General features: G+C 43.4%; 1 protein-coding gene across 14 annotated transcripts in view; it reads left to right on the forward strand.

Annotated features, from left to right (window-relative positions):
• AOPEP (aminopeptidase O (putative)) overlaps positions 1-21,297 on the forward strand; it is a 340,655-nt gene that overhangs the window by 70,988 nt on the left and 248,370 nt on the right. For 13 of the 14 annotated variants that reach the window (XR_005053840.2, XR_012127791.1, XR_012127790.1 and 10 more), the window contains 2 exons: positions 10,185-10,338; positions 17,755-18,000. Coding sequence is in view for 10 of the 14 variants with exons in the window: in XM_036991161.2 (XP_036847056.2) it covers positions 10,185-10,338; positions 17,755-18,000 (400 nt within the window). In the remaining 4 variants the exon portion in view is untranslated. The remainder of the gene's footprint in view (positions 1-10,184; positions 10,339-17,754; positions 18,001-21,297) is intronic. The other variant, XM_036991160.2, reaches the window with a different exon arrangement.

The following is a 21,297-nucleotide window of genomic DNA, read 5'->3' on the forward strand; positions in this document are numbered from 1 at the left end:
GGAGTAATCCCCCTTTTCTTTCTTTCTTTCTTTTTTTTTTTTTTTTAAATCTTTAATCTACACTTACATGAAGAGTACTATGTTTACTATGCTCTCCCCTATATCAGGTCCCCCCTAACAACCACATTATGGTTACTGTCCATCAGCTTAGCAAAATGTTGTAGAATCCCTACTTGTCCTCTCTGTGTTGTGCAGCCCACCCTCCCCTTTCTCCCTCCCCCGCCCCATGCATGCTTATCTTAATACCCCCCTTCTTCTCCCCCCCCCTTATCCCTCCCTGCCCACCCATCCTCCCCAGTTCCTTTCCCTTTGGTACCTGTTAGTCCATTTTTGGGTTCTGTAATTCCACTGCTGTTTTGTTCCTTCAGTTTTTCCTTTGTTCTTATGCTCCTCAGATGAGTGAAATCATTTGGTATTTCTCTTTCTCTGCTTGGCTTATTTCACTGAGCATAATACTCTCCAGCTCCATCCATGCTGCTGCAAATGATTGGATTTTTCCACTTCTTATGGCTGAGCAGTATTCCATTGTGTATATGTACCACATCTTCTTTATCCATTCATCTACCAATGGACATTTAGGTTGCTTCCAATTCTTGGCTATTGTAAATAGTGCTGCGATAAACATAGGGGTGCATCTGTCTTTCTCAAACTTGATTGCTGCGTTCTTAGGGTAAATTCCTAGGAGTGGAATTCCTGGGTCAAATGGTAGGTCTGTTTTGAGCATTTTGATGAACCTCCAAACTGCTTTCCACAATGGTTGAACTAATTTACATTCCCACCAGCAGTGTAGGAGGGTTCCCCTTTCTCCACAGCCTCGCCAACATTCGTTGTACTTTGTCTTTTGGATGGCAGCTATCCTTACTGGTGTGAGGTGATACCTCATTGTAGTTTTAATTTGCATTTCTCTGATAATTAGTGACGTGGAGCATCTTTTCATGTGTCTGTTGGCCATCTGTATTTCTTTTTTAGAGAACTGTCTGTTCAGTTCCTCTGCCCATTTTTTAATTGGGTTATTTGTTTTTTGTTTGTTGAGGCGTGTGAGCTCTTTATATATTCTGGACGTCAAGCCTTTATCGGATCTGTCATTTTCAAATATATTCTCCCATACTGTAGGGTTCCTTTTTGTTCTATTGATGGTGTCTTTCGCTGTACAGAAGCTTTTCAGCTTAATGTAGTCCCACTTGCTCATTTTTGCTGTTGTTTTCCTTGCCCGGGGAGATATGTTCAAGAAGAGGTCACTCATGTTTATGTCGAAGAGGTTTTTGCCTATGTTTTTTTCCAAGAGTTTAATGGTTTCATGACTTACATTCAGGTCTTTGATCCATTTTGAGTTTGCCTTTGTATATGGGGTTAGACAATGGTCCAGTTTCATTCTCCTACATGTAGCTGTCCAGTTTTGCCAACACCATCTGTTGAAGAGACTGTCATTTTGCCATTGTATGTCCATGGCTCCTTTATCAAATATTAATTGACCGTATTTGTTTGGGTTAATGTCTGGAGTCTCTAATCTGTTCCACTGGTCTGTGGCTCTGTTCTTGTGCCAGTACCAAATTGTCTTGATTACTATGGCTTTGTAGTAGAGCTTGAAGTTGGGGAGTGAGATCCCCCCTACTTTATTCTTCTTTCTCAGGATTTCTTTGGCTATTCGGGGTCTTTGGTGTTTCCATATGAATTTTTGAATTATTTGTTCCAATTCATTGAAGAATGTTGCTGGTAATTTGAGAGGGATTGCATCAAATCTGTATATTGCTTTGGGCAGGATGGCCATTTTGACGATATTAATTCTTCCTAGCCATGAGCATGGGATGAGTTTCCATTTATTAGTGTCCCCTTTAATTTCTCTTAAGAGTGACTTGTAGTTTTCAGAGTATAAGTCTTTCACTTCTTTGGTTAGGTTTATTCCTAGGTATTTTATTCTTTTTGATGCAATGGTGAATGGAATTGTTTTCCTGATTTCTCTTTCTGTTGGTTCATTGTTAGTGTATAGGAAAGCTACAGATTTCTGTGTGTTAATTTTGTATCCTGCAACTTTGCTGTATTCCGATATCAGTTCTAGTAGTTTTGGAGTGGAGTCTTTAGGGTTTTTTATGTACAGTATCTTATCATCTGCAAATAGTGACAGTTTAACTTCTTCTTTACCAATCTGGATTCCTTGTATTTCTTTGTTTTGTCTGATTGCCGTGGCTAGGACCTCCAGTACTATGTTAAATAACAGTGGGGAGAGTGGGCATCCCTGTCTGGTTCCCAATCTCAGAGGAAATGCTTTCAGCTTCTCGCTGTTCAGTATAATGCTGGCTGTGGGTTTATCATATATGGCCTTTATTATGTTGAGGTACTTGCCCTCTATTCCCATTTTGCTGAGAGTTTTTATCAAGAATGGATGTTGAATTTTGTCAAATGCTTTTTCAGCATCTATGGAGATGATCATGTGGTTTTTGTCTTTCTTTTTGTTGATGTGGTAGATGATGTTGATGGATTTTCGAATGTTGTACCATCCTTGCATCCCTGGGATGAATCCCACTTGGTCATGGTGTATGATCCTTTTGATATGCTGTTGAATTCTGTTTGCTAATATTTTATTGAGTATTTTTGCATCTACATTCATCAGGGATATTGGTCTGTAATTTTCTTTTTTGGTGGGGTGTTTGCCTGGTTTTGGTATTAGGGTGATGTTGGCTTCATAGAATGAGTTTGGGAGTATTCCCTCTTCTTCTATTTTTTGGAACACTTTAAGGAGAATGGGTATTATGTCTTCTCTGTGTGTCTGATAAAATTCCGAGGTAAATCCGTCCGGCCCCGGGCTTTTGTTCTTGGGTAGTTTTTTGATTACCGTTTCAATTTCTTTGCTCGTAATTGGTTTGTTTAACTTTTGTGTTTCTTCCTTGGTCAGTCTTGGGAGGTTGTATTTTTCTAGGAAGTTGTCCATTTCTTCTAGGTTTTCCAGCTTGTTGGCATATAGGTTTTCATAGTAGTCTTTAATAATTCTTTGTATTTCTGTGGAGTCTGTCGTGATTTTTCCATTCTCATTTCTGATTCTGTTGATTTGTGTTGATTCTCTTTTTCTCTTAATAAGTTGGGCTGGAGGCTTATCTATTTTGTTTATTTTCTCGAAGAACCAGCTCTTGGTTTCGTTGATTTTTGCTATTGTTTTATTCTTCTCAATTTTGTTTATTTCTTCTCTGATCTTTATTATGTCCCTCCTTCTGCTGACTTTAGGCCTCATTTGTTCTTCTTTTTCCAGTTTCAATAATTGTGATGTTAGACTATTCATTTGGGGTTGTTCTTCCTTCTTCAAGTGTGCCTGGATTGCTATATACTTAAGACTGCTTTCACTGCGCCCCACAGAAGTTGGGTCTTAGTGTTGTTGTTGTCATTTGTTTCTATATATTCCTTGAGCTCTATTTTGATTTGTTCATTGATCCATTGATTATTTAGTAGCGTGTTGTTAAGCCTCCATGTGTTTGTGAGCCTTTTTGTTTTCTTTGTAGAATTTATTTCTACTTTTATACCTTTGTGGTCTGAAAAATTGGTTGGTAGAATTTCAGTATTTTGGAATTTACTGAGGCTCTTTTTGTGAGCTAGTATGTGGTCTATTCTGGAGAATGTTCCATGTGCACTTGAGAGGAATGTATATCCTGTTGCTTTTGGATGTAGAGTTCTATAGATGTCTATTAGGTCCATCTGTTCTAGTGTGTTGTTCAGTGCCTGTGTGTCCTTACTTATTTTCTGCCCGGTGGATCTATCCTTTGGGGTGAGTGGTGTGTTGAAGTCTCCTACAATGAATGCATTGCAGTCTATTTCCCTCTTTAGTTCTGTTAGTATTTGCTTCACATATGCTGGTGCTCCTGTTTTGGGTGCATATATATTTAGAATGGTTATATCCTCTTGTTGAACTGAGCCCTTTATCATTATGTAATGTCCTTCTTTATCTCTTGTTACTTTCTTTGTTTTGAAGTCTATTTTGTCTGATATTAGTTCTGTAACCCCTGCTTTCTTCTCACTGTTGTTTGCCTGAAATATGTTTTTCCATCCCTTGGCTTTTAGTCTATGCTTGTCTTTGGGTTTAAGGTGAGTTTCTTGTAAGCAGCATATAGATGGGTCTTGCTTTTTTATCCATTCTATTACTCTGTGTCTTTTGATTTGTGCATTAAGTCCATTTACATTTAGCGTGACTATTGAGAGATATGTACTTATTGCCATTGCAGGCTTTAGATTCGTGGTTACCAAAGGTTCAAGGTTAGCTTCTTTAGTATCTTACTGCCTAACTTAGCTCGCTTATTGAGCTGTTATATACACTGTCTGGAGATTCTTTTCTTCTCTCCGTTCTTATTCCTCCTCCTCCATTCTTCATATGTTGTGTGTTTTTTTCTGTGCTCTTTTTAGGAGTGCTCCCATCTAGAGCAGTCCCTGTAGGATGCCCTGTAGAGGTGGTTTGTGGGAAGCAAAATCCCTCAGCTTTTGCTTGTCTGGGAATTGTTTAATCCCAGCATCATATTTAAATGATAGTCATGCTGGATACAGTATCCTTGGTTCAAGGCCCTTCTGTTTCATTGCATTAAGTATATCATGCCATTCTCTTCTGGCCTGTAGGATTTCTGTCGAGAAGACTGATGTTAGCCTGATGGGTTTTCCTTTATAGGTGACCTTTTTCTCTCTAGCTGCCTTTAAAACTCTTTCCTTGTCCTTGATCCTTGCCATTTTAATTACTATGTGTCTTGGTGTTGCCCTCCTTGGATCCTTTCTGTTGGGGGTTCTGTGTAATTCCATGGTCTGTTCGATTATTTCCTCCCCCAGTTTGGGGAAGTTTTCAGCGATTATTTCTTCAAAGAGACTTTCTATCCCTTTTCCTCTTTCTTCTTCTTCTGGTACCCCTATTAATACAAATATTATTCCTTTTGGTTTGGTCACATAGTTCTCTTAGTGTTGTTTCATTCCTGGAGATCCTTTTATCTCTCTCTATGTCAGCTTCTATATGTTCCTGCTCTCTGGCTTCTATTCCTTCAATGGCCTCTTGCATCTTATCCATTCTGCTTATAAATCCTTCCAGGGATTGTTTCACTTCTGTGATCTCCTTCCTGACATCTGTGATCTCCCTCCAGACTTCATCCCATTACTCTTGCATTTTTCTCTGCATCTCATCCCATTGCTCTTGCATTTTTCTCTGCATCTCTGTCAGCATGTTCATGATTTTTATTTTGAATTCTTTTTCAGGAGGACTGGTTAGGTCTGTCTCCTTCTCAGGTGTTGTCTCTGTGATCTTTGTCTGCCTGTAGTTTTGCCTTTTCATGGTGATAGAGATAGTGTGCAGAGCTGGTACAAGTGACCGCTGGAAGAGCTTCCATTCTTGTTGGTTTGTGGCCTTCCTCTCCTGGGATAATAGCGACCTCTAGTCGCTTATGCTTGTCAGCTGTGCGCAGACAGGGCTTCTGCTACCTGCCCGTTTGCTATGGAGTTTATCTCCGCTGTTGCTGTGGGCGTGACCTGGCTGGGGCTGCTCCTCCAAAGTGGTGGAGCCCCGTTGGAGGGGGAGCGGGGAGGGTATTTTTCTCTGTAAGGGGCCTCTGTGCTCCCTGTTGCCCCGGGGGTTAGAGTGCTCAGAGATCCCCAGATTCCCTGCTTCTGGTCTAAGTGTCCTGTCCTGCCCCTTTAAGACTTCCAAAAAGCACTCTCCAAACCAAAACAACAACAGCAACAATGAGAGAGGGACCAGAAAAAAAAAAAAAAGGAAAAAACACGTGATTTTTTTTTTTTCCTCAGGCGCCCGTCCCAGGCACCCGCTCACTGGTCCTGCTGCCCTGCTTCCCTAGCACTGGGGTCCCTGTCCCTTCAAGGCTTCCAAAAAGCACCCACCCACCGGTCCCACAGGGAAAAACGCACGATATTCTTTGTCGTCAGGTGCCAGTCCCAGGCACCCGCTCACCAGTCCTGCTGATCTGCCTCCCTAGCACCAGGGTCCCTGTCCCTTTAAGGCTTCCAAAAATCACTTGCCAAAAAGAGAAAAAAAAAGGGGGGGAAAAACGCGCGATTTCCTCCGGTCTCAGGCACCCGCCCACCGGTCCCGCAGGGAAAAATGCGCGATATTCTTTGTCCTCAGGTGCTGGTCCCAGGCATCCGCTCACCGGTCCTGCTGCTCTGCCTCCCTAGCACCAGGGTCCCTGTCCCTTTAAGGCTTCCAAAAAGCACTCGCCAAAAAGAGAAAAAAAAAGGGGAAAAACACGATTTCCTCTGTCCTCAGGCACCGGTCTCAGGCACCCGGCCTCCGGTCCCGCAGGTAAAAATACGGGATAGTCTTTGTCCTCAGGTGCCAGTCCCAGGCACCCGCTCACCAGTCCCGCCGCCCTGCCTCCCTAGCAACGGGGTCGCTGTCCCTTTAAGGCTTCCAAAAAGCACTCGCCAAAAGAAAAAAAAAAACCGCTCCGGTTTCTTTCCACTCCCTGGGAGCCGGGGGGAGGGGCGCTCGGGTCCCGCCGGGCCGGGGCTTGTATCTTACCCCCTTCATGAGGCGCTGGGTTCTCGCAGGTGTGGATGTGGTCTGGATGTTGTCCTGTGTCCTCTGGTCTCTATTTTAGGAAGAGTTTTGTTTGTTATATTTTCATAGCTCTATGTGTTTTTGGGAGGAGATTTCCACTGCTCTACTCACGCCGCCATCTTCGCTCCGCCTCCTGAAGTTTTTAAAAGAAAAATTCAGTGGTCTATGGTAAACACTTCCAAATATACCTCAGAGAAAGAATGCCTAGACCACAGCCTTTTGAGTAAGAGAATTCAGTTGTTTGAGATTTTTCTTTTAAACCAAGGCTGTTCCAAAGGTTTAGTGCCTCACCCACAGCTTCTTTCCCCCCCTCCATATTCACCCTCGCCCAGCTTGCACCAGCTCTCGTTATCTTGTGCAGTCCCAGTGGAAGTCCTTCTGAAGCAGCCATGGGAGGCGTCAGGTGGAAGAGTGAGGTAGTTCTAGGAAAGTGGAAAAGTGCAGGACACACGCAGTACAACCTGTCACGCCAGCTCCGCGCCATGCTTCTGGCCAGACTGCTATAACTGTCGCCGCCCTCTTCTTCCTGGCTGGTGCAGTATGCTCCTTAAAGCCGTGGTTTCCCTTCAAGCCCAGTGGATGGGCTCCGGCATCTTGGGATCTGTTGTTTCAGTAAGAGGAGCGCATGCCTTCTGCTTCTTCAGCTGCGGGCAGAGTGATGGTGAGAGTGGCCCTTCTCGCCTCAGAGGCAGGATGAACTTCCCTGCAGGTTGGAGGTGGCGGCCGCCTCTGTGCTGGGCTTCCAGTAGTTCTGAGCCCTTCTCCGTTCCTCCTCCAAGTATCCGCTCCAATGACTTCCAGGCTTGATATCATTTCATATTCACTCCAACTTGGTGTCAGATTAATTTTTTCCTTAAGTTTAAATCTTTTTCTCTTTAAAATTTTGACTTTTGAATATATTTCGTTGGTAGAGTTTCAGAGGGTAATAAATAATGACCCCTCTGCCTTACTGAGTTCAGAATTAATTGAGAGACAAAGAAGCCAAGCATATGGAGCTCAAAACTCTAACCTTCGTTATTGATTTTACTGATAAGCACTTTGAAAAATGTCATCTTAGGTCTACTGGTCAGTACGGGCATGTTAATACTTCAACTCTGTATTTGACATCTATACACTCAGTGACCACACTGGGTGATCACAGGCCACTCCATGAGTATCTAACCCTCTAAAATTTAAAGCAAGAAAGAGAAGAATAGCTCCTTTAAGGAGCTGGTAAGGGGCAGAAAGAGAGGCAGGGGTATTACTCTAATGGAAGTACCTACCCCCGTGAGAACGAGGAGTGGAGAACTGTGTTTGTAATAGGAGGTGATACCAATCTCCCCTAAGACACACCATCAGTTTATAGCAGATGCTCAGAAAAAAATGCTATTTTAAGTAAGGTTGTACAACACATTCAGATTTCAGAAACCTAAAAGTCATTTTCCCATCTTAGAAGTAAGGATATATTGTAAGTTACCAACCATTTCTTCCTTTGGTAGAAACTTTCTATGGTTTGTACTAAATGGAGGGCATACCTTGGCTGGGGTGGGGAGCCCCATCTGAAGTTTGAGCCCTGTTACAAACTAGCTGGAATCCTTTTCTTCATTGAACCTCCCTAGGCCTGCTTTTCATCTGCTCGGAAAGGAATGCAGGCCAGCTTAATACATGGACAGATGAAAAGAATAGGTCAGACCCGAACTTCCACAGCTAATTAGCTTCAGAGTTGGGACTAAAGCCCAGGTATCTTCATTCCCTATTCTCATTCTTTCCTACTGTATACATTTTAGATTGACTTGATTTGAATTCAGATAACATAGTTCAGCAGCAGAGAAGTGATCATTCATTTGCTCCTTCATTCACTTAACAGAGAACCTTTTCCTTTTTTTATGCCACATATTGTGCTAGGCAATAAGGGAGCTGAAATGTTCTTATCTTTATAGCAGCATACAACCTGTGTGCTCACATTACAGATGTAGGTGACCACCTCTGCCACCACCCTTGACTTACAGCCTCACTGGAAGGGCTTCAAACTGATCACTGGTCTTCAGGGAGATCCAGACCTCCTTGGCTGCCCTGAAACCATCGTCCCTCTTATGCTTCCCTGAGACCTGGAATTGTGCCCCTTTGGTTGACATGACCCATCTCTGAGAATTAACTTAGAGCATCTTTTTTTTTTAATTAAAGTATCCTTGATATATAATCTTATGTTGGTTTCAAATACACAACACAGTTGTTCAACAGTTGCCCATATTATTAAATCCTCACCCCCTCTAGTGTGGTTACTATCAATGTAGTAAGATGTTACAGAATCATCAACTGTATTCTCCGTGCTGTACTACCATCTCTGTGACCAACTTATATTGTGATTGCAAATTATTGCACCCCTTTATCCCTCTCCTCTCCACCCCCACCAACCCCTCCTCTTTGGTAACCACTAGACCCTTCTCAGTGTCTGTGAGTCTACTGCTATTTTGTTCCATCTGTTTTGCTTTGTTTTTATATTCCACAAATGAGTGAAATCATATGATATTTGTCTTTCTTCTCCTGGCTTATTTCACTGAGCATAATACCCTCTAGTTCCATCCATGTTGTTACAAATGGCAGGATTTCTTTTCTTTTTATGGCTGAATAATATTCCATTGTGTATATGTACCACATCTTCTATATCCATTCATCTATTGATGGACGCTTAGGTTGTTTCCATATCTTGGCTATTGCAAACAGTGCAGTGATAAACAGGGGTGCATATGTCTTTTCAAATCAGGGATTTTATTTTCTTCAGGTAAATTCCTAGGATTTGAATTCCTGGGTCAAATGGTATTTCTACTTTAATTTTTTGAGAAACCTCTGTACTGCACAGTGGTTGCACCAACTTATATTCCTACTAGTGGTGTGCGAGGGTTCCCACTTCTCTGCATCCTTGCCAGCATTTCTTATTTTTTGTCTTGTGGATAGTGGCCATTCTAACCAGTGTGAGGTGATATCTCATTGTGATTTAAATTTAGATTTCCCTGATGATGAGTTATGTGGAGCATGTTTTCATGTGCCTGTGGCTATTTGTATTTCTTCTTTGGAGAAGTGTCTGTTCATGTCCTCTGCCCATTTTTTGATCAGGTTATTTGTTTTTTGGGTGTTGAGGCTTATGAGTTCTTTATATATTTTGGATGTTAACCCCTTATCAGATGAGTTGTTTATGAATATATTCTCCCATACTGTAGGATGCCTTTTTTTTTGTTCTGCTGATGGTGTCCTTTGCTGTACAAAAGCTTTTTAGTTTGATGTAGTCCCACTTGTTCATTTTTGCTTTGTTTCCCGTGCCCAAGGAGATGTGTTCAGGAAGAAATTACTCATGTTTATATTCAAGAGATTTTTGCCTGTGTTTTCTTCTAAGAGTTTTATGGCTTCATGACTTACATTCAGGTCTTTGATCCATTTCAAGTTTACTTTTGTGTTTGGAGTTAGACAGTAATCAGTTTCATTCTCTTACATGGAGCTGTGCAGTTTTCCCAGGACTAGTTGTTGAAGAGGCTGTCATTTCCCTATTGTATATATCCATGGCTCCTTTATCATATAGCTCATAGAATCTTATACAAGTTCTTCAAGTGCCCAAAGAGAAAAACTACAGAAAAACTACCATTCATTGCCCTCATTATGGTTTTTCTATTTCTGTTTATAGGGTGTTTAAGCTGGCATTACTATGTAACCATGCCAATGCCAGCTTCCACCTTCACAATTGCAGTGGGATCCTGGGCAGAAATGAAGTTAGATACATGCCCATCAAGCAATCTGGAAACAGAGAGCTCCTTCTCACCCTCTGAGGCTGACTTCAGGTTTGTATTGGGAACTTACTGAAAAACAAACGCTTGAGGGGTGGTGTGATGCAGTTATTCCAAGCGCTGGGATGGTGACTCATCCCTGCTGAGAAACTAAACCAAAATATGATTAATCAAAGCAGGAAAAGCCCTACTGGGAGGGAAAGAGATTGAGAAGCAGAAATGTGGGCATATTGTTTGTGCAGAAAGAGAGAATGAAAGAAATATAAATGAAGTTTGTGAAGTCAGGTGAACTCTTTTTATGTGTTTGGCTAAGTCAACAGAATCTTCAGATTCAACACTTTCCCTTCTCCTCCACTTTTTTTTCTTGCTTTGGTTTTCAGTGCTTATTTGGTTAAAAACAAACTTAATAGCATGAAGTTGCTGTGGGCCCCTGTGGGCCACGAGGCTGCTGGGCTGGCAGTGTGGCTGCATGGGGCCTGTCAGCCTAGGAGAACAGGACACGAAGACGAAGGCCATGGGGTTGCGAGAATCCTGCAGGGTCATGGCCCTGTTAATAACTTCAGGAGCAATGTCTTCTTTCTCAGAGTGGAGCAGAGCAAATCAGTTTAAAGTTTTAGAAAATTAGTATAGGCCAGTGATACTCACTTGCAGCATTCCCAGACGTTCAACTCTTTCTAGCTTTGAGATCCAAAAGGGAGAAGAGGATGCACCTAAGAGGCACAATAGTGTGCTAAACGTACATCATTGCATCATGCTCAATTCTAGGACTTTTCCACCAGCTCAGCAGATCATTTCTCCTATTTACAGATAGCCAACAGGGCAGTGCCTTCAGCCGGGGAGAGCCCAGGGTATTAGGGCAGGTGGGGAGTCCGCCTTGGTGCCGGTTGCCCTGTGCTGCTTTACTCTGCTGGTTGCTTTGCTCATGCTGCAGTGACCCTAATGGTCAGTGTGGTGAGGAGGCAAAGCCATTGAGCCCTCCCCTTGACTGGTATGTCTTCTTGCCTGCATTTGCTTTTTGAAGGAAGGGAGATCATTTCCACTTCCTGCTTGATAACCTGCCTATTTCAGACGCTCTTCCTTAAGCTGTGTAGGATATCCTAGATTGCTTATTAGATTTTGCTTATGTGCTTTCAAGGGAAGAAGGGAGTTGTGGACAAAAGGGATGTGTAACTTTCATGTGGGAACACGTGAGTGTGAGCTGCTCCAGCATTCTGTCCTCCTAAGGTCACAGAGTGGGCCTCATTTTGCAATTTTGGGCAGCTCGGTAGGGAGGACAGGTGCCCGGAGAGTCACTTGAATCTGCAGTGGACATGGTTTGAGCAAGAAATCAACCGTTTTGTGTTAAGCCAGTGAGACCCTGGAGGTATTTGTTTTTTCAGCATATTCTAGCCTATCCTGAGTTGATACAGAAGCTATTGGATATCTGAAGTCATGGGAAATCTTGATCTAAATGTCATTTTGGTTAGTCCTGAGGAAAAGCCTGTAAGATAGATAGGCTTTATTATTTCCATTTTGTAGATAAAGATAGTGAGTCTTCAGATAGCAGCATGTGCAAGTTCACATCCCTGCTAAACTGCAACATCTGGAGTCATTCTGGGCTCAGCTCCTCTGGAGAGGTGATTCAGAACCATACTTGGAGGCTTAAAAACTGTACCTAACATCCATGCCAACCTGGTATCTGATCCACTTTCACAGCTGGAGAGTCAGGGCTGTGACTGAGTCCCTGTTACTGACTGGAGTGTGTCATGTTGGAACAGGAGACAGAGTTGGCGAGCACTGCCTTTGAGCCTGAAGGTGACATCCCTGCTGGTTGGGCATGTTTCCTTGGGCAAAGCCAACTTTCCTTCTCTGCAGAATGAAGACTCCACCTGGGGCTAAAATGCTGGTGAAGAAGCCCTCTGCTCTTCACCTACTCCTGCAGGGCTGCTGACCGCTAGAGCAGGTGTGCAGTTGAAAACAAGTGCCTTAGGAAGGCTGGGGATGGCAAAGACATCTGCTGTTTTGTCCTTCTAGCCATATCCCCAGAGACATGAGGTGGGGAGTGGGCAGCAACCATTTCTTGTGTGCTTTCTCTGCTGCCCAGAAGAACTGAAATGGCTTTTCACTTTTCTTGCATCTATAACTGTGGAGGGAGGAGGACATGGCCAAACCAAGTGAGGATTCTGGGAAGAGGGGATAGCTGCCATTCCTGCGGGGGCTCATCACAACTTTGCTCTTATCCTCCTGAGTGTAGAACCAATTGAGAAACAGAAGGAGAACAAAAGAGAGGTTTCATTAGTGATGGAAGCTGGATCGAGGGGACTCTCAGTGGAGTCTAATACTCCATTTCCAAGCTTACCCCCGAGTTACCTACCCAGCTGGACTGCTGGCAGCCTCCACAACACAGCTCATGCAGCCTGCCTCATGGCCAGAAAGTACCCATGCTGTGGGCAGGCAGATTTGAAATGAGAAAGCCCAGAGCAGCCTAGCCAGTCCTACCCTCTGGAGCGAGGTCATGGGTACAATGCCAGGGAACACATCTTGTGTGGGAACTCGAGGCCTGGGGATGGCGTCTCTCCCACACTCCCTCCTGTGTCTGACATGCTATGACTAAGTTTTCCCTTCATTTATCATAGTGCTTGTCCATCAGAAATGTGCTGCTGAGAAAATAATAGCTTACATTTGCCTAATCCTTCCCTGACTGTGTTTAGTGATCAGAGGTGGCCTGTGTTCTTAGCCATTAAGTCTCTGGCTCCATGCTGTTTGCCAGCAGAGGTGCTTGGAAGTGCCAGTGGCAGTGGTGTTTTGGTTATGTCCACATCTGGTTGCCTTGCCTTCCCCAACCCCCTTTTCTACTTCAAGCCTTCCTAAGACCACCAGTTCATTCACGTAAATGTAACTTTTACAGGGGCCTTACATACCACAGGCTTTTACTTGCCTAAAGTGCTCATTTGGACCCTAGAAATTTGGACTAAGTTCTGGTTACTGAACTTCTGATCACTGTTTGTGTGGGCTAAATTACGGGAAGAACATTCCCTCCTCCACACACTGTCCAGCTTGCTCTGGTGGGGCATTTTAGAAAATATGTTAGTTGTAAGGCACTTAGGTAAACTGTTGAAAGTTTATTAATTATTCTGCTGTAGTATAATCTTCTCCAGCCACACGGGAGGCTATGCGATGTCTAACTTCTTGAGGCTTTTGTTAAAGCATTGTCTTCATATTGGGGCCACCCAGTTTAAGCACAGCACAGAAACATGGATAAAATCCAGAGGAACTCAGCAAAAATGATTAAAAGCATGGAAATGGGCCCCATGAAGAAGAGCAAAAGGCTTTGAAGGAGTTCATCCAGAGGAAGGGAGACTCTGGGCTAGTGTGGAGGGGGTTCTTTAGAGTCAGGAAGTCTTTGCAAGTCATCATGTGGACCTTGCTGCTGTGTCTGAAAGCCTAGAGAAAGAGGAATGGTAGATCTAAATCATGGGGGAAATGTCAGTTTCCTGTACACACTTCACTGTGTATGAGGGGAGCCTTCCCGTGTCTTCTGGGCTTGATTTGATTTCTCCAGCCCTGCTCCCTCAGGGTATTTCTCTCTCTGGCTCTTACTGCGTGTATCTCATTTTGCTTTGTAATATCTTAATGCCCTAAGAAAACACAGGCAACTTTCAGACGTCACTGCATCATCATATAAATTGATGTCATTGTCAACATATTGGGGGCTGGTGGTGGCATTTTGAACACTTGTTATTTTTATGGTAACCAAGCATCTACTCTGCTTCCTAAAATATGTTAATAAATTGTATAAACATTCTACTGTGTCCTGTACTCATCAGAATTTTTCATTTTTTCTCCCGGTAAAACTGTAAACTCCTTAAAGATAGGGTTGGAGATGTGTTCATATGTGTGTACATGGCAGCACCCTGCTGGTGCCTGAATAAAGCAGGAACACAGGAAATACTACACTGTCAGTTGAACTGAGAGGGAGGGCTGTGAAAAGGGGATGTGCCTTCCCAAGGGAGACTTTTTCTAGCGGTTCCTCCTGCACCCACATGGGGAAACTGTGTCAGGGTGTTTCCATGCAGTACCTTTTTGAAACAAGAGAATGGTTAAAGGAGAAGCCCTTGAGGCAATTTTCAGTTCTGTGATTATGATAAAACATGGTCACTCTTACTCATCAGAAAGGCCTCTTATAAAATAATTTCAGCCTAGCAGTTGGATAGCAGGGAATCATTTACCATCCTAACATATATTTCAGTTCTTCCCAAGAAGAATCCCAAGATTCTTCCCAGAATCCCCACTTGGTTTGGCCATGTCCTCCTCCCTTCACAGTTATAGATGCAAGAAAAGTGAAAAGCCATTTCAGTTGCTTCTGGGCAGCAGAGAAAGCAATATTAATGGGTGGAATCAACAAAGAAGAGCACAACACCAGAGAGCCCAGAGCAGGTGAGCTCATCTTCAAGAAGGTTCCAGGTCAAAGTTTACCCAAGAACTATAATGAAGTATGTGGAAGGAGGGCCAGGAGGGAGAGCTCTGGACTCATGCTGCGAGGAAAAGGCTGGTTCTCGTCCCTTACGGGTGATGGGATTCATCAGGACAATGCATAGACAGTGTTCAGAAGAGTGCTTGGCACATAATAAATGTTCAGTAGCAGTTGTGATAGGCAGCATTATTGTTTATTACCCTTATTATCATTGGTATTACAGATTACTAATAATAAGCATTATTCTTCACTATTAAAATGTTTACTCTAATTCCGAGTCTGGGCACAAGGAACAGCTATTTGCAAAGGCTTGATTTGTTGACGATCTCGAGAGCATATCAAAGCAGGCACATAGACAGACATGAACAACGGAAGGTTGGTGTGGGAGGCGGCGGCAGCGTCTGTGTGTGAATACGGTTCTGTGGAGGACCGTTTGTGGAGTGAGGGACATGGCCGCTTAGGAAGAGGGGCTCGTATGGTGAGTGTCATAGACTCATGGTGCCAGAAAAAACCTTAGAAACCATTTTAGGGTTTTTGTTTATTCATTTTTAATTAAAGTATTATTAACATACAACAAATGTTTGGCTTGATGAGCTTTTGATAATCGCATATTCTGTAAACCGTATGGAGAACATCCCATTACCCTCAGTTCCTCTCCCCGGTGGCCACTTTTGTGAGAACACGTGGGGCTTCCCTGATGCCACTTCCGTTCTCGTCGGGAGCCTTGATGGTCTCGCTCACTCACCACTCGATTGCCGTTTTCTCCCAGGCCTTGGTCATGACGAGCTCGCTGATTCACACAGCTGGAGTGACTCTGACAGCCCTGGCAGTGCCCTCCATGTCCAGAGAGAAGTTAACTCCCTTCTTCTCACTTTCTTCCTGAAGAAACTGGCTTCTCTTGGTGTATCTCTGGCTACCTCAAGCTATTCTCTAACCTTTGGGGTTCTTGGCTACAGGAAATAGTCTTGCCCCACAGTGTGTTTCTAGCCAGGCTAATGGAATGCCTTTTTGCAGAACTGTGCTTTGATAGAATTACACTTATGCCCCAACTTTGTCCTGAAGATGCCTCTACACCTCCCATTTCACCATTACTTAATGTGCTCTGAAAGCTTTCTAATAGAGACTGCAAGCTTAAGTGACTAAAGCACATTATGTATCTGTGTAAATACAATGGGAAAAGGTATTGTGGTAGTTAATGTGGTAAATAGCTTTCCTCACTTGATGAGACCTTTGAATTGATGCAGCAGCACAGTACTTATCATTAGGTGGCCATTTGCAGCCTTTTCAGTTAAATGTTTACCAATGGGCCTCTTTACTCACTTTCTCCATATAGCAAGGTTCTCAATCTGGGGATTTTGGCTGGTGTGCAATGTCATTAATGTATTCTTCCCATCGTGTCCTTGCAGACATTTTTTATGGGTCTCCATCCACTTTCCTTACCCCTCAGCTGTGGTGAAATGTCGTGGGTGCTGGAAGCAGTGTTCTGTGTCCCAGGCTGCTAGAGGGCGAGGCTTAGCTCCATAGCCCTGGACATCTCTTTGTGCTGTGCTGGCCATGGGTGGGTGAGAGACACTTCAGAAATTGGGAGAGATATTACTGTTGCAGCTCTGCCCACATTGGGACATGCCAGTGTTTTAAGGTTTTTCAGTATTTATTGTGAACCTAATAAGCACCTACATTTAGAATTATCATTTGTAAATTCAAATTAGAGGGGTTTTCCATTGTGCTTAAATAAAGGATATGTTAACAAGTGGAAAAACAGTTCCTTTTGATGTCAATTTCTTTGGGTAGAGAAGTTCTCTTGAGGCCTGTGAGTCACTAGGTTCTAGGAATTCTTTCTCAGCTCCACCTTTAATGGAATATGGCAGTGTTCAGATGGTGCAGGCAGGCTCTGAAAGGTTTCCTTAAAAGGTGAGTTTAGTTAATTTGTATTGAAAGTGGGTTGGGAAAAATACAGTATCAGAAGTGCCTCTGTGTTCCTTAGCAGCACAACTTCTGGTGGCCTTTGTAGAGAAGACCAAGATGACTTTTTAATAACGTGATTTGTGTTCTTTTGAAAAGTTGAAACCTGTACTGCCATTTGTTTCATTATTCTACCTGGGTCCACATCTTTTATTCTGGAAATTTCCAGAATGGGGTCTTTAATGTGGTTGCATTATCCCTCGCTGTCTTGCCAATGGGTTTCATCCCCGGGCAAGTCACTATAGATTCAATGTGGCCAAAGAAAATGACATCAAAATGTTCTTCGGGTGAAAGGGTTATACCCAACTTTATTTTCAGGTGGCAGGTCAGTCACTAAAATCCCATTCACTCAGAGCGAGTCTGCAGGCAGCAAGCCAGTCTCTGCCTCTGGGCCCCTCTGTCGGCACAGCTGTCCTCTGAGCCTCTCTTCACAGTCGTCCCACACAGCCGTCCTCTGAGCCTCTGTCCTGGGCACTGCCACCACTCCAGCCTCTGCTCTGCTCCCCTGCAGCCTTGCAGCCCTGCCACCGTGTTGCACCCAGAGCACTGGGCAGTGCTCTTTACATAGAGTCAACAGCCATGTATTGCCCATGTATTGAGTTAGTCAACCAGGGCCAGGTGAGAATCCTGGCCACAGGAACTCTCATTTTGTCCATACTCACTTTCTGAGTTATGAATCGTCCCTGATTTGGAGAAGATTTTTCCCATGGTGGCATTTGAAAAGCACACTTCTGAGGGCAGAAATTGCTTTTTATTTTGGGGAGGTGTTGTTTTGAGTCTTGGGGTTTCCCCCTCCTTGTTCTAAAACAAAACAAGATTCCACTACTTTCACTTAGCTTAGATTGAAGTTACTTAATCAGTTTGACACATCAGTAAGTTTATTTTTCAACAGTCCAGAAACAGACAAGCCAAGCCCTTAAGTGAACTGCCTTTGCTCAGGAGCCTTTCTGAACCACTGCCTCCTAGAGTTGCCCATGTCCGTGAGAGCTCCTCACCTCCGTGCAAGAATAAACCTGATTGGCCATAAAGCACATTTTTATTCTGTGTTGTTCCAGGTATGCTGATGTTTGTGGCCACACAGAATACCCCTGCCGCTTCCAGAGTGCTTCTGCTGCCACCCAGGCTATCATTCCTTATCGGGTCTTTGCTCCAGAGTCCCTCAAGGGTGCCTGCCAGGAGACCCTTCTGCAGCTGATCCCACTTTGCCTCTCAGCGGCACACTCTGTCCTGGGCACACACCCGTTCTCCAGGCTGGACTTACTCATCGTGCCCGCCAACTTCCCAAGTCTGGGGATGGCCAGGTATGTTGTTCCCTCATGGCACTTAGGGAGTATGCTTTGGAAATCCTTTGGCTGTTTCTTGCTTTCCCTGGGCAAGGCCAGAGCTGTCATTTGATGAGGATGGGACGGCCATGGTTGCCCGTGCTCGGACACCTCATTGCTGCCTTGTTAACAGTTTGTGTGTAGACTCCACTGCTCATGAGCTTCTGTGTATCATGGGCTAAACTCAACGGCCTTGAAAAAGAGAGAGCTCATACTGGCTGGGATTGAGAACACATTGTGCCCCTGAGTGATCTATGTTGGATTGTGGCTGATGAGTGGCTAGTTAGCTTAGGTGGTGAGAGCATAATGCTAATGAGCCCCAGGCTATGGCCCTGGGCAGAGCAACACAGCTTGGTTCCAGGGCCGCAGGCTCCTCACCTATTGCTGCCCAGCTGTCTCATCCAGTCTCGCCACTTGTCACAAGGGCAATGGCTTGAGAGCCCCTGTGTCAGAGAGACCGTGGGTGGGTCAGTGTAAGTCTGTCAGCACTGCTGGAAAGCAGCTCAAAGCATGGGGGCTCACTGGTGGGCAGGGGTCTCTTGTCTGGGTGCTGTTTTTAATATAGTAAGTGCATTATTCTCACAGTGTTGTCCCAGTTTAGTGCCTATAGAAAATGAAGACCTGCATGCTAAACCTTTCCCTATGTGCTCTTTACACCTAACCATTACTGCTGTTCTTGTGGGAGTCAGAACCGGCATTCCCCTCTGTTCTGTTCTCTCTTCAAACAGAAGATATTTCTGTTTGAAAGTCTTCATCATTAACAGTGGATATGCTTGACCAAGGGTGGGAAAAATCAGCTCATCAAAGCATGTGACCTTAAATTTTTCCCTATTAGTCAAGGAAATTCCTGCTGCCAAGTAATTTCCATGCTTTTGAGCAGCTGTCATTTGTGGTGTTTTCTCTGAAAATTACACACATTCTTAGTAAAACCCGTGAATAGAAAAGAACTGACCAAAACATTTGCTTTTGATCTTTACTATATATGTATACTTTTTAAAAGCTGGCCGGCTAGTCTTAATCCTTGAGGAGGTCTGAGAAAGTCATTTAGACTGATTTTATCCTGTGTTTATGAAGACAATGGCAATGCAGAAACTAGGATAATTATAGATCTTTGGTTATGTGCATCATATATTGTTTTGGATGTCTATATATAGACTTCGTCTTTACACAGGGGCCTCTTTAGTCCTTTTGAAGAGTCTGCTGGACTTAATTTAAGCATAATTATTGGCGAAGAAAGGGTTGTTCATTAAATGTTTCTCATTTGCACAGTTTTGATGGGCTATATTTATTTGGGAGTTTTTAGCAATTTATGGGAATTGAAGTTTTTCAGGGCATGTTTGCTAACAGTTCCAAGTTCTGACCTGAGGGAACCAGAGGCAGAGTATTTTTCCTACAGAGGACTTTATTTTCTATAGCTCCTTTCTGACATCAGTCTGCCAAAACCAGAATTTGTTGACCTGCAGGCCATTCTATAAAGCTTTTCTTTTCAAGTTTGCATGCCCAAGCAGATTGGCTCTGTGTTTGCTGCTTTTTGAGATATTTAAAGTGATTTAAACATGCTTAACTGTATTTTTAAAGTAATAAGCCTAAGTACCCTAAAGCCAACTGTACCAGACCCAAGTGTCAAAAGTGTGATGGTGATAACAACTTTGGAGCAACAAGACTGCTTTTATGCATAAAAACAGGAGACCAGTACATTTAAAAATTGGTGGCTGGCTGTCAAATACCATTTCCCGCCCCCTCCCCCCCCCATTTTTTTCTTTCTTTTTAGACTGTGGAAGTAGTCTGCTCTGGTCTAGTGTTTTCTTGGGCTCAGTTACCATTCCCTGCGTTTGAGCTGTGGAGGCGACTGTGGTATCTTCCACCACCGGGGGCAGGCTGAGGGAAATGTTCTGTTTTTCCTGACTCTGACCTAAATTGATTCCACTTGCTTGGCTTGACTCTCTCGGGATCCCAACACCTTGAGCCACATGTTACTGAGTGGAGTTTATGACTCAGCTGGCTCCTGGGGCCCTGCTGCCTTATTTATGATCAGGGCTTTGCTTGAGGCTCTGTGAAGCAAAGTTGGAACAAAAATGACACCCTGTAGGTCACTTCTGTACCTTACGCAGGACTAGAGAAATCCCATCCACTAGGAGCCATCCACAAAGACCTCTGCACCGAAGCTTGTGCTGTTGTGATGTTTGAGAGATCCAAGGATTTCTTGGAGAACTGAGTGGTTCTTTCCAAGTCTGCATTTATAAACATGAATGCAGGATCATAAATCCTATACCCCTGACTTCCTTATTGACTTGGTCTTAATCATAATGAACACCATTTATGCCAATTTAGTATTCTTTTTAGGTAAATGGCATTTAACATTCCCACACAAACTAAAATGGGTAAATTGAAGAGGTTTTAAAAATTTTGGATGATATCCAGAATGATTTGGCTGCATTTTAAATATTATGTATCATAGTTTGTATGAATTATCTGAAAACTCCCTCCTCCAAGTCTGTTTTTGAGCGTGATTCTGATATTTCAGTAAAGTGGGGAAAAAACACATTTGTACAATTTGAATGTATGATAATGACAAATCAGTTTATAAGAAGGTAAATAGCAGAGTGTTCTAGAATTTGAAATTCTTTTCAAACATAGCAGCAACTAGAACATTTATCAATAACTGCCCTTCATGATGTCTGTCAACTTTTAATATTGCTCTTTTAACCAACCCCATCCCCAGTCCTTTTCTGCACTACTGTTTGAGGGAGAGGTGCTTTCACTCCATTCTCTTTCTGAGGAAGGTCTAATTTCCTTTAAGATGCTAGTGGCAGACCTTGCGGTTCCGTCTCCTGTCACCTGGGCCTCCTCAGGAGCTCTGAGTGTGCCTCTCTTGAGTGGAGCTCTGTGGTGTCTGTGTGAAGATCTGAATGCATTCTCAGTGGCTCTCCAATGTGTAGACCAGCTCTCTTATGTTAGTATGGTTAGTATTCTGTCGTTCCCATCGTGTCCTTGTGTTTTTTCAGATGTCTCAGCTAGAGGTTGACTATAAGCCTAATTTCCTACATATTAAGAAATCCATAAAAGGCACTGAAATCATGCTTAGACTCTCTGTTATGATAATAACAATGTTAATGGGATAATATGCTGGGACCAGATGTATGACAGTTGCTTAAAAATTAATACCTCATTCTTACCTATCTGGGTGTTTATAATAAATGTTTTGCCTCACCATTTGTCTTTCAGCAGTTCACAGTTCCACGTCACCAGACATAATGAGGTTGGCAGAAGAACCTT

This window comes from Manis javanica, chromosome 2 (genome assembly GCF_040802235.1).
Source record: "Manis javanica isolate MJ-LG chromosome 2, MJ_LKY, whole genome shotgun sequence".
Lineage (NCBI taxonomy): Eukaryota > Metazoa > Chordata > Mammalia > Pholidota > Manidae > Manis > Manis javanica.